The 12,598-nt window shown below is 40.9% G+C and overlaps 1 protein-coding gene across 5 annotated transcripts in view; it reads right to left on the bottom strand.

The window, feature by feature from the left end:
• TNS2 (tensin 2) overlaps positions 1–12,598 on the bottom strand; it is a 135,728-nt gene that overhangs the window by 69,060 nt on the left and 54,070 nt on the right. For 4 of the 5 annotated variants that reach the window (XM_088137937.1, XM_088137939.1, XM_088137938.1 and 1 more), the window contains exons 2-3: positions 8,128–8,239; positions 7,749–7,786 (exon numbers count right to left, since the gene is read on the bottom strand). In XM_088137937.1, coding sequence (XP_087994063.1) covers positions 7,749–7,786; positions 8,128–8,239 — 150 coding nt within the window. Of the gene's footprint in view, positions 1–3,173; positions 3,503–7,748; positions 7,787–8,127; positions 8,240–12,598 lie in introns of those variants that run through there. The other variant, XM_088137941.1, reaches the window with a different exon arrangement.

Below are 12,598 nucleotides of genomic sequence, written 5' to 3'. Positions count from 1 at the left end.
CGTTGGATATTGAACTAAATAGCTGTAAATTATTTGGGAAGGACCAGGTTATTTGAAAGACTGTCTACCCCAAGGGGTTTGAATCCATCCATCCAATCTCAAGAGCTGCAGGTCTTGGGAGTAATCTAGAATAAGTCCTATGTCTCAAAAGTGGGCATGTAGGTTCACCCATTCATTTCTCCCTAACATCATCTCATCTCATCTTCCTCCCTCCTTCCTTCCTTCCCAAAGGTATGGATTAATTACTTGCAAAGGTAATTTTGAAATTAAGCTGAGGTTGCTCATCCCTCTTTATGTTAATCCAAGCCTTTCCAGGAGCTTTAAATGGATTTCTGGGACCCTGCATGCAGAGTTGTTGACCAGACCCATCTGACTGGCACATACCAAAGACAGACTTTGTCAGTGATAGCTTGAAACTCTTTCCTCAAAAGAAGGTTGCGCTATTTTCTAGAAGTTCCTAAAAATGCTGGATTGTGTTATAAACTACTGCTGTTTCTACTTTTCTTAAACTAAACTGTAGTTTCCAGCTGGTTTTAATGATCTAAAACAGCTTTTAAAAGCCACCTCGAGAGAAGGTTTGTTCTAAAACTGTCTCATACAGAATTAAATAGAACCTCAAGTAAGCCGGCTTAGCTCCTATCTTCCTGAAGTGCTGGTTTTCCACTATCAAGGAGTTTTTCACCCAGGAAGCATTCCACCCCAGTGAGAAGCTTTGGTTGGCTGTTAGTTAGAGAGACAGATGCTAGCTTGGCTAGATAGAGCAATGTTGAAATACTTGCAGAGCAAAGCAGTTCCAGATGACTTGTGGAAATGAAGCCAGTCCAGATGCCTACAGGGGAAGGCAAAAAGTGACAACATCACAAGGCAATGCAACTCGGAGGCAATGCATGAGGCTCTCCAGCTCCACACCTCCACCTATAGCAATTCATCAGACGCTGAGAGGAAAGACTGCCTGAACCATTCAAAGGGTTTGTATGTATATTGCATAACAATCTCCAGTGCCTTCTCTGAACAGCCTCAAGCCAGCTGAAGTCCAAGGAAAGGCAGAGATGTAGAGGGACTGCAAAGAGGACATTGCAAAATAAATTGCCCTGGATGAGTCATACAAAAGTTAAGCCATCCATCCTAGGCAAAGCTTAAGTAGATTGAAGACCATGCATGCCCTGAGAGAGTCTCTAATCTAAACAGGACAGACAAAAATCTTTTTCTTAGCTTTTGTCGTAGTTGTGTTGAAGATCCAATTAAAATAAAATAAGTAACTCGCTCTAGCTGTCTTGTTAGGACATCCCACCTTCTGTAAAAGAATTCCAAGGCTGCCAATGAGAGAGAGAGAGAGAGAGAATAAATATTTATCATCTCTCTATCTATCTGGTAAAGTGTCCTTCAAGTTGAACTTTACTCTTGGTGATTCCCTGAACACATCCATGTTTTCTTGGCAACAATATGGAAGTGGTTCGGAATTCTCTTCTGGGACTTTTTAAACTTCCCTGTCAAGTTTACAGACCTAGGATTTCTTCACATCCAAGCATTCCATCTGAGCACTGGCCTTCTCGAGCTTTTCAATATCACCCAAGGTCAGCTAGGTGCTGCCCTCAAGCTCAGCATGTATAGAGCAGCTCTGGTGTTGATTAGAATAAAGGGGAACAAACAGAAACAAACATGAAAAAAATGTTATCCACTGAATGCTCCAAGGAATGAAATTACTTCCTTTGCTTGATGTCTAACAAGTAATAAAAAGAGTTACCACATCCCAGAGATGCATTATACAACTACAACATTACCATAAAGGCCCTGCCTGCAATCACAGCTATTTAAATGTTGAAGTTGGAAGCACTTGGAGGATGGCCTCTGATTAAGACCTCATTGAACATTAAGGTTCACATAAGAACAAGCAGTCCTTCAGACATTTTAAGCTCAAGCTATATAAGCAATGCTACAGGTCCAAGTATGCTATAGTTGTAAACTACCCTATATTTTAGAAAGACAAATTAAAACTATCTTGTGGTATGAAACCATCTATTCCAGCATTGTTTCTAAGAGTCATCAGGCACCTCTGAGAAGGCTACATACCAGGCATTAAAGCAGCGAAATTCTCTACTTATTTATCTGGCATTCAGAGAGGGTCAGCATAGCTGAGGATCTCCACTAGTGACTTCTACCATTGTCTAGAGTCACCCAACCATCATTGTGCTGAGGACAGGCTTTTGTATTGTCCCAGGGATGACTGGATGATGCTAGAAGGTGCTGTAAGGGGGTCCGGACCATGCCCACAGAGAGGGCGTGCTCCAGACCCCCTTGGTAAAAGAGCTCCGACTAGCAGGGTCCAGAAGGCAGGCCTTCTCTGCTGTAGCCCCCACTGTTTGGAATATCTTGCCCCTGGAGGTGAGATTGGCTCCCTCACGCCTGGGCTTCCAGAGGGACTTGAAGACCTGGCTCTGCCATCTGGCCTGGGGTGGGGAGGGAAGACATCAGGTGTGGGGTTGGCTAGCCCCTTAGAGCCCTGGCATTTGCTGCTCTGAACCATTGGCCTCCTGGACTCTTTCTTTTTTAGTAATTGTTTTATATAGCTTTTAGGTTTTATGTAATTGTATTTCTATTTATTGTTTTAATGAGTTATAAGCCACCCAGAGTCCCCCATTAGGGGGAGATGGGCGGGGAATGAATGCATGAATAAATAAATAAATGGCATAGGAAGAGGCAGATTTAATTTCCTGCTGAACCAAAACATTGACCTTGAGTCCATCACATTTTCAGCCTAACTTTCATAAGTCTATTATGGAGATAAAATGGAAGAGGGACACATTCAGTACATCTCCAAGAGTGCTTTAGAAGAAAGGCAAGACATAAAGGTAATAAATACCCAAGTAAATGGGTGCCTAAACATATAAAATGAAATGAAATAGACCAGCTGGGCATATGGATGATCTGTATAGCAATCCTAGTTAATAATTGTTGATAGGCTTATCTTTTTGTTGGAGAAAATGTAAGTTAAGAAAATAATAAAGAGTAAGCAAAAGCAGTTTCCTTATTTGTTAGTTCATCTACCCATACTTAACTGTCCCACTGACCCAGCTTCCATAACTAGCATTACTTCTAGGGGAGGAATTCTGCCCCCTTGTGGAGAGGGAAGAAAGCACATTTCTGTTAAAAAAAATTCTATGCACGCTACGCACCTGCTCCAAGTGCCAAGTCTTATTTCAGTTCAGATGCAGGTCTTCTCTCTGCCCACGATCCAAGTAGTTACCCAGACCTTTTGACTTCTTCTCATTCCAACATAGAGCTTCCCAGAAGAGGCACCAGCAGGGCTCAGGGAACCAGCAGGACTAGTTGTCCCACGGACAGGGACCAGAGCTGCACACAGTCTGATCTCTCAATGCCTCTGTTGCTTTTCCCTGTTCCTCAGCCTCCTTCCCTCCTAAGTGCCAATATCTTCCTTCCAGAGAGCAGAGCAGCGTTTACAGAAACAGCCACTGATTTTTTGGTTTAAGAAAGAAAAAGGAAAAGGTCCCCAAACAACAGCAGACTGAAGTCAAGTGGCTTCTCCTCCAGCTGCAGTCCTTGGCCTGGCTCCAAGGCAAACTCTGCTCCATAATTACACAATTTAGAAGAACAGCCCCATGCTGATTTAAAGGGCCAGAGATCCAGATCTCATAGGCCTGCCTGGTCCAGCTCCAGGGATCATCCCTGAATGAAGTCACGTGAGGTGACACATTTGAACTGAACAGGTGTGTGCATATGCATCCAGGGAATCATTCTCAACAGCCTTCCCGGATTACATTTCTGGATGTCAGAACCTGGTCCCACAGAAGAGGCAGGTGTGACCTCACTTGGTGTCCTTCCTGTTTCCATTTACCCTGGAAAGAATCCTAATCTGGATCCCCATAACATCTTTGAAAAATGCATCAGTGTGCTTGAGTCTGATTGAACAGTAAGGTGTGGAAGTGACCTGTTTGAGAGTATATGAGTGGCAGCCATCCAACCTGAAAATAGAGACAGCTATCAATGTTAAAGAGGAAAGAGTCCCAGTGAACCATCTGAGTAAGAACACCAGATACTGTAGCTCAGCTTTTCCATCCTGGTGGCCTCTAGATGTGTGGGAACTATAATTCTCAGAATCTCCCAGCAAGCCTGAAGATGGCTGCTATAGCATTGCTGAAATTAAACAAGAAACAAGACAGGAAACCACACTAAATGTATGTTGAGGATTGGTTTCTTCAGAGGATGGTTAGAAAGTACACAATACAGGAGTCTTGGTGAAACCAAACTGGTTAAACCCAAGGTGGGATAATCAGCTCTGTGAACTGTTTTCTGATCCATGAAGGGGAAAGGCAGCATTACATTTTAAAAAAGAAAAGCAATACGCGGGGGGAAATAAAGTGTGAAAGATCTTCTGTCTTAGAAAATGCATAGAGAGAGAGCTACACTGGGCCAGAAATATTTGAAAATACCATCCACCAATCATTTAGATTGGTACCATAAACTCTTGCCTTAAGTTTGGAAAAGTTGGCTTGATCAAGAAGAAAATTACTTTGTGATCAATTCTTTTCCAGGAAAAGCATTCATACAATTCAAAAGTTGAGAATGAATACTTAATTGGAGAAGGCACTTAGGTTAAAACTCCAGTCTCTGAATATAGGAATGAAAAAAGAAGAAATTAAAGGCTATCAGGAAATGGAATGAGACCTTACAGTATTTGGAAAACCAATCCTTAAAGTGTTGCAGCTCCTAATAATACAATTTGGAAATACGTCTGTCTCGGGAATGAAACTATGCACATGTAAATTAGCACAAGTATTTGTGTTCATATTGGGGAAAGTTGTGAGGGAATCCTTAGCTGAAAACATAGAACTTCACATATTCTAGTGTTCATTATTGAATTGAGAGCTAAAATGCCTGAATTTCTTCCTTCCTTACCCCCACCCATAACTAAAGGTCTGTTTGTAATCCAAAAGGCTCCAGCTACATTCGCCAGCAGCCAGGCAACTCTGGAGGTCCCCCTGAGGTCATACATCTGACCTTTACCTCTTGAATCATGCCTTTTTCCCATTAGCTACAGCTGTCCCTGCTGCTGCCACCCCCTGAGTGAACATGGCCCTTCTGTGAACAGCCCTTGGCCACATAGTGCTTCTCTCCTGGAATTCAGCTGAGATTGGAGCCAGAACCTTTCCTAAGATTGCTGTCTTTCTTCAGCAACTCCCCCCATCCCCTCCTGCCATGTCAGCTTGCCTGACAGCAAATTATCTGCCGGGGAAGGAAAAAAAATCCCAGCCTGAAAGTAAGGAGAAACTAGAGACCCCCACATCTCTCCCCAGCAGCTTCTCCTCTCCAGTTTCTGGGGATAATCCAAAGCTGGACAGAGGTTGCAGCTCATTAGGAGAACACAAGTTCTACAGATAGAGATAAGGGGGGAAGGGTTGTACAATGTATTTTTATGTATGTGTGTATTACACACCCACACACCCATCTATGAAACCCTAGTGCCAGGGAATGATCTGATGTTACCTAGAGGGAAAGCTATGATAGCAACTGAGGGGGAAATTGGTTAAGAATCTCCTTGTCTGCCAGCCTCCATGGAAGAAATAATTAAGCCAGGATTCAACTGCAGTCACCTCTTTTTTGAAATTGATTACCTGGGCATATCCAAAATCTATTTTAGCCCTTGAATAAGCTTCTTCAATCTCAGCTTTGTGGTAAAGCATGAAAACTGGGCATATATGTTCTCCTTTCTCAATGGCTACTGTATACCAGCTGGGGCCACTTCCATGTGTGAATTAGCCATTAGAGTTTTATTCCCACCTTGAGTACTCTGGCAGTTCAACTGAAACTCACATGGAAAAGCACTCATTTAAGCTATTTTTTTCTTTTATTCCCCTCTTCCGTACCCACATTTTGCTTTATGCATTAGATGGGGAAATTACTTTTCCCCTTTCAAAATTGCCAACTCTCCATGAAGAGACTACAATGAAAAAGAGAGACATTTGCTCCATCTGCTTGGAGTATGCTCTAGTTGCAAGATTCAAACACTGAGCAGTTTGACAAAATCTAGTAAGTAGAATGATAGTGAAGGGGCTATAATTAGGGAAATAAGGGTGGGATAGATGCAGTCCATCCCACAAAATGCAATTATACTGCCTAAAAGGACTGGACTCCAGAAGGAGGCGAAAACCAGGAATGTACGATTCTTGGTATTCTGTTGCCCCAAACAGTGACTTGTATAACTTATTGGATAGGGCAGCTCCTGGGTGAGAAATCCAGTAATGAGCATATGTATATGTTACTCTAGCCTTCTTCTGAACTCAGTTTGGAAACATAGGACCTTCTAAGACAGCCCTGGTAAAATAGCTATTATAGAGCAAGTAGTGTGACCCCCACTAGAATGTTGCAGATGATGCAGCCACCGAATTCTGTCTTCCAGGCTGCATTAAAATGTAGGGAGAAGTGCATAGGCCAACCTTCCTCCCCTGTACTGTAATGTGCTCCAGAATGGTCTTCTCCAGGTTCGTGGAACCGTAATTCCCAGAATTCCCCAGCCAACATGAAGAGAGTTTTCCAGAAGCCCAGGGAAATGCCCCTGGTGTCGCAATAGCATCACCACATGTGCAACCAACAATATTACTACTCAGTAACAGCACAGCAGCAAATGAGTTTCACATTTGGGTCGTCCTCTGCTTCATTTTTGCAATCTGCATTCAGGAAATTCTTGCAATTTAAATCAGGGAATTCATGCAACTTATTCAGAACTTATAAACAAAAACTCCTTTGTGGTGTCAGCCTAAGTCCCCTGTTATCTTAGCCCTCTCTCAAGAAGTCAAACTCTGTGTGGGGACAGCTTTTTTTCTGAATGGAATGGAATGCTGAGAGTTACCAAATGATTCATCCATAGCAATATTAACATTGTTGAGATACTTCCATAAAAATCCTAGCAAGCTGAAATGCGGGACAGGAAACTCTAAGACACCCTGAGCATAGAAAAATCAGAACGCGCTCATCTTTTTTATGTGGCTATTTGGCAAAAAGAAAAAAAAATCAACCACAAAATGCCAGTTCTCACCACATTTTGCAGCCAAGGATAAATACAAGCAACTGAAATAGCCACATATTACAGAGATAGTCAACCTCGTGTCTTCCAGGTATTTGGCAGTATATCTCCTAGAATTCCTGTTCACACTGGCTAGGACTTATGGAAGATGTAGTTCAAGGCATCTAGAATCCAGATGGCTTCCTTGTTTCTTCCAGCTTCCATTCTCCTCTCTTTTTCTTTGTTTCCACTTTCCTCTCACTTCTGTTGCCGTTTTCCCATTGCTGAATTTAGCTGCCTCAGAACAGGGTTCTGTCCTCTTATTCTAACATCCTGCAGTCTCAAAAGCAGATCAATAAGTATAATGCTTTCCTCCTTCAAAGTGCACCCCCAGAAGTAGTTAAAATGTTTTTGGAGACACACAACATTCTGCACTGGGGAATAACAGTCTAGGTTGTGACGTCCGGCTGAGAAGGGTGGCACGCAATCCCAGCCAAGGACCAACAGACCCACACAAGGAACGGAATGTCACCCGGGGGAGTTCCACTGTTCCTTTGCGCCCTTGAGTGAATTTTTGTGATGAGGAATTAAAACAGCCAGAAGAAATGCACATGTACGTACTCAGAAAGTAGGATGAATTAAACAGGATATGATACAAAATATGGTACAAAAAACTTCCCCCTGCCCTGTAACGTTTTGGGCACCCAACCAAATGTTTCCCAGCACTTACCTTGGCTTCGCATTTTTTATGGCTTGCCATTTTGCACACTGCAAGAGAAAAAGGAAAGAAATGCTCCAGATCTTGACTTGAGCAACTGTAAGGGTGGACACTTTCTGATGTTTTAATCCCAAGTATATTTTTTTCTGCAGGACAATAAAGCATGCTAGGTGAGGCTACATTTTGGGGGGGGGGGCTAATGTCCTCCCTTCGATTTCAGTGCATAAGGAACACCCAGATTAATGAAATGGCAATTCTGGTGGGCACCAGTAAAATGAGGGCAGAGGACTGTAGAGAAGACTGGACAAAAGCTCTGTCTTCACAAAGCCCTTTCTGCGTTTTCACACAATATAAGGAATACAGATGAGCCAACAACTCAAAAAACTCCTACCTCTGCAGACAAGTCCTTGGGCTTCTATGGATTCCTTGCACACGATACATGCCTTTTTCTTCTTCTTAAAAACCTTCTCTTTGAAGCTGTGAGGCTCCGACACCTTCCCAGGCTGAAATGACAAATAAGAGCAGAAATGTGGATGGTTTCTTACATGGATCAATGGAGGCAGCTTCTTGTAGACACACGTGCGTGATGTCATCATGAAGCTTTCGCCAACACGGTGTTCTCTAGTATGTTGAGATGACAATTTCCAGAATTCCACATCAGAACTGCACATCAAATTTCTGACACACTTTATAAAAGATCCGTTGAAAAGGACTTTTTTGTGTTCTGTAAACAAGGACCCTTCTGAACATAAACATGCATCTTATACTCAGTATTGGAAAAGGGCCCAAAGCCTTATATTATCATGGTTTAAATCCATGCCTAATTCATGCCCATCTCCAACAATCTGGATATTTACCCCATCCAGAAAAGAGCAGGTGAAGTTTCAGTTCTATCCACACTGTTAGGGCCCCCTTACTTACTCTGAGTAGATATGGATTGTGGTGCACTATAATCAATGGGAGACAGCATCTACCTGTTTTATGAGGACAGGTTGATAAGGTTGGAACATTTTAATTTGGAAAAGAGAAAACTAAAGGAAGAGAGTATAAAAATATTCTCTTTTATTATCTCTACATTATTTGTAATTTCTCAATGTTTTACTCTGTTACCCATAATGTACATACCAACATCATCCTATGAAAGTAAATGAAAATAAATTCTGGATTTCTTTGCACAACATGGAATTAACTTGTAGTGGTCTTCACAAGATGCAGCAATATGAACCAGCTCAGATGTCTTTTTTTGTTTTTAAAGGATTAGACAAATTAATAGAGGACAGGGTTATCAACTCTATTGTAAAATAAAAGCCCCTGTTAAGAGACAGTGTGTCTCCAAGAGCCAGAAGCAACAGGGAATTCACCTCTCCATCCTACTTAAACCTCTTCCTAAAAGTATTTGTTGCTCAACCTCTGTTAGAACAAGTTACAGAGATACAGCTCAATTATATCTTAGCCATTATAACTGTATTTCTTCTCAACAATTATAACTGCCTATGACTAAAGTAGTAGTTCTAAAACCAAAAGGATATATTTTACCTTTCAGCAGTACATGTATGTCACAGATGAAGCATTACCATGTGTGAGAGCCTTAGTTTGTTTTAATTATGGTTTACTGCAGTACAAACTATAGTGATCTGATCAAATACAGCTAAACCATAAATCATGGATTATAACCCCAACTAGCTGGATAAACAATACTATGCTACACTACTTTGTTTAACCAAGGTTGTTTAATAAGCTGCAATTGGCAGGATTGGTGCAGCATATTCAGCTACATTTCATGCCTCATCAACCACAGTGGTAGATTAACACATCACACTAAGCCAAAACAAACCAACTCCATTGTGGTTTAATGCAACATGTGAACACAATCTCTGTTACAACTTTTAAAGATGGTGCTCACACTCTGCAATTATCGAAATGTGTATATAAAACACACACATATGTATATACACCCACACCCATGCATATTGCCTAATGTGTCAGAACCTTTTTTTTTAAATGAAGCAATCAATTAAAACCAAATTAAAAGCTCCAGCTCTAAATTAGATGGATCTCAAACTGACCCATCAGGGCAGTTTTATACAGACTAAAATATGCTTAGTTGAATACCTTGATGAGGTGTTTTGTTCTATAAATGTGCAAGGTCTTGCAAAACATTTGCAATCCACTCATTTGGGAAGGAACAGAAGACGACTGGGAACATTGTGACATGCCAAATAACAATAACTGTGGTGAACATTTCTCCATAAAATGCAAGCCTTGCATACACTCTCTACAAATTTCAAGAATGTGCGTGCTAAGGGTTCATGAGATAAATCTTCCTGAAATGCTGGGTGCCAGGTCAACAGTCAATGTTCTGTTGGAAGCAGCTACATATAAACCAGATTAATGTATTTTCTCAAACTAAACAAACAGAAGGAACAAGAGCTGCTGTTTTCCTCCCTATTTAAGACTTAGGAGAAGGTGAAGGAAGGAAGGTTGAAAACAGTTTCAACCTTAGCTTAAGGTTCAATGCCTCTGCATAGAAGTGGTTACTTCAGAATTTTTGATTTAAAGAACAAAACAATTGACAACTCTATGCAGAGTTTTAGGGAGTCTTGCTGATGTGATGTCTGGAACAGGTAGGGTTACCTGACATCCGGCAAAAAGAGGACGTGTCCTCCTTTTTGTTCTCATGTCTTCTGTCCAGCAAGCATAGTTTTAAAATGAGTACCTTGGGGTTTGGGGGAGGGGAGGGGAGGGGAGGGGACTGTTTGTATAACAATAGTTATTCAAACTTTTGTCTGTTGTGACCTTTTAAATTGTCTGCTTCTATCTTTCCCTCGTCAGTAGGCAGACTCAACAGCCTAGATTTAGGTTATTTAATTTATCTCCTGATTCCAGCCATCGGCTTCAATCCAGCCCCTTGAAATCTATAGATCACATGACTCATCATATGTTTCTGTGGTGAAATTGAAAAGCATGTCATTGTCGATGCTATATTATCATAGCATTTGTTCTTGAAAATAAAGATTTGTTGGAAAAATATTGAAATTGAAAAACCAGTCTTTCTGATGCTGGAAAAAGTAATTTCATATACATGTAGGCCCAAATACGTTTTTGACAGTTTTTCGCTATAATTTTTGTTGCAGATGCCAAGAAAGTTGAACAGTTAGTGCGGTGTTTCTCAACCTTGGCAACTGGCATGCTGGCTGGGGAATTCTGGGAGTTGAAGTCCACACATCTTCAAGCTGCCATGGTTGAGAAACACTGAGTTAGTGTATGCTCCTTTCCCCCCCATTTGTCCTCCTTTCCAATCGTCCATGTCTACCTTTACCTGTTTGGATATTTGGTAACCCTAGGAACAGGACTTTCTTTCTAGTGGTACTATAATTACAGAATACAGTGCCCAGAGTTGTTGCTCAGATGGACTTCTAGTGAGCAACCTTTTAAGGTTTTAAGGCAATGAACATGAAAACATAACAACAGGCCCATGGAGCAATGAGCCTTGTTATCACAATGGTTGCTGCCACAGAAGAGAGAAGGAACCATTAAGATTGGAGGACCAGATAAATCTGAAACTAGAGGGCTTTAGCTGTGGGCTGGGGATAATAGGAAGGCTATATCATGAGGTCATGTCCTTTGAGGTTAGTGAGGTTAGTGAGAAAACTTTGAGTGGTTGTTAAGGAGAAGTGTGGATGTGCCCAATACATCAGTACAACTGCAGTCTCACCATCGACAATATTACTGTTTTGGTAGGTCCATTTCAGTCTGTATCCTAATGATCTGAATCATGGAACTTGTCTTTTTTTCTTTTTGTAGCAACTACACCCTGTATTTACATTTTCATTGAGCTGGCCACCATGACTCCAAATTCCCTTTCTTGGTCAATAACTGCCAGGTTAGATCCCATCACTGTATATGGAAAGTCTGAATTTTTAATGTGATCACTTCGTACTTGCTTATACTCAACTGTATGTGCCACTTTGAGGCCCGTTCACTCAGTTTGCAAAGATCTTGGAAATTGTCCCTTTTGAGTTTTCTATAGTCTGACATCAGTAAATTTGTCTACCTCATGATTTACTCCTATATAGCAAATTTTAAAAAGTGGTCATAATTCCAGTCTCTTGGGACATCTCTTCATTCTGAAAATGGCCCATTTGTTCCTACCCTTTACTTCCCGTTCTTTAGCCAGTTACCAGTCTATGAGAACACCTGCCCTTTTATTCCGTGACTGCTGAGTGTGCTCAGAAACCAGTGGTGAGAGATTTTGTCAAAGGCTTTTTGAAAGTTTATAATGTCTGTTGACTCATCCTTGTCAACACACTTGTCGACATTCAAAAAGCAAATGCCATGTTTGTTCCTTTTCAGCAAAGCTGATTCTTCTATACTTTTGATTATTTTTGTGTTAGTAATATTACCTACATTTTACTAAAAAATAATGTTAAGCTACATGGCCCTATCTTAGATCCCTTTGAAAGAAGTTGAGCTTCATTGGTTGTTACTGTTTTCCAGTTCTTGGCAACAAATCTCAAAGAAAAGTTGCATACTTTTGTCAGAAGATCAACAACTGCAATATATTATTTCTATTCACTTCCCCACCCCATGTTACAAGGAAATTCTGATTTTTGTGGTATAAATTATACAAAATTATTGCAATTTGTTTTTGCCTAATTCACTGCTATTAATTCATTTTGCTTCTTTGTTCATGTTGACTGAATTTGACATTGCATGACTGCACATATACATGTGTACTTGTTATTTTAATTGAAATTTGTAGGTAATTGTGGCCAATTGTTACAAATACTTTATTGATTAAAATACATATCTTTGCACCTAAGAGGACTACACACATGAATGATGAAGTAGGGTTCCCCAGA

This window comes from Python bivittatus, unplaced genomic scaffold (assembly GCF_059951505.1).
Source record: "Python bivittatus isolate LINGU-HERP-01145 unplaced genomic scaffold, Pbiv_v1 ctg000220_np1212, whole genome shotgun sequence".
NCBI lineage: Eukaryota > Metazoa > Chordata > Lepidosauria > Squamata > Pythonidae > Python > Python bivittatus.
Note: the sequence above shows the minus strand (reverse complement) of the source record. Positions and strands in the feature narration are given on the sequence as shown.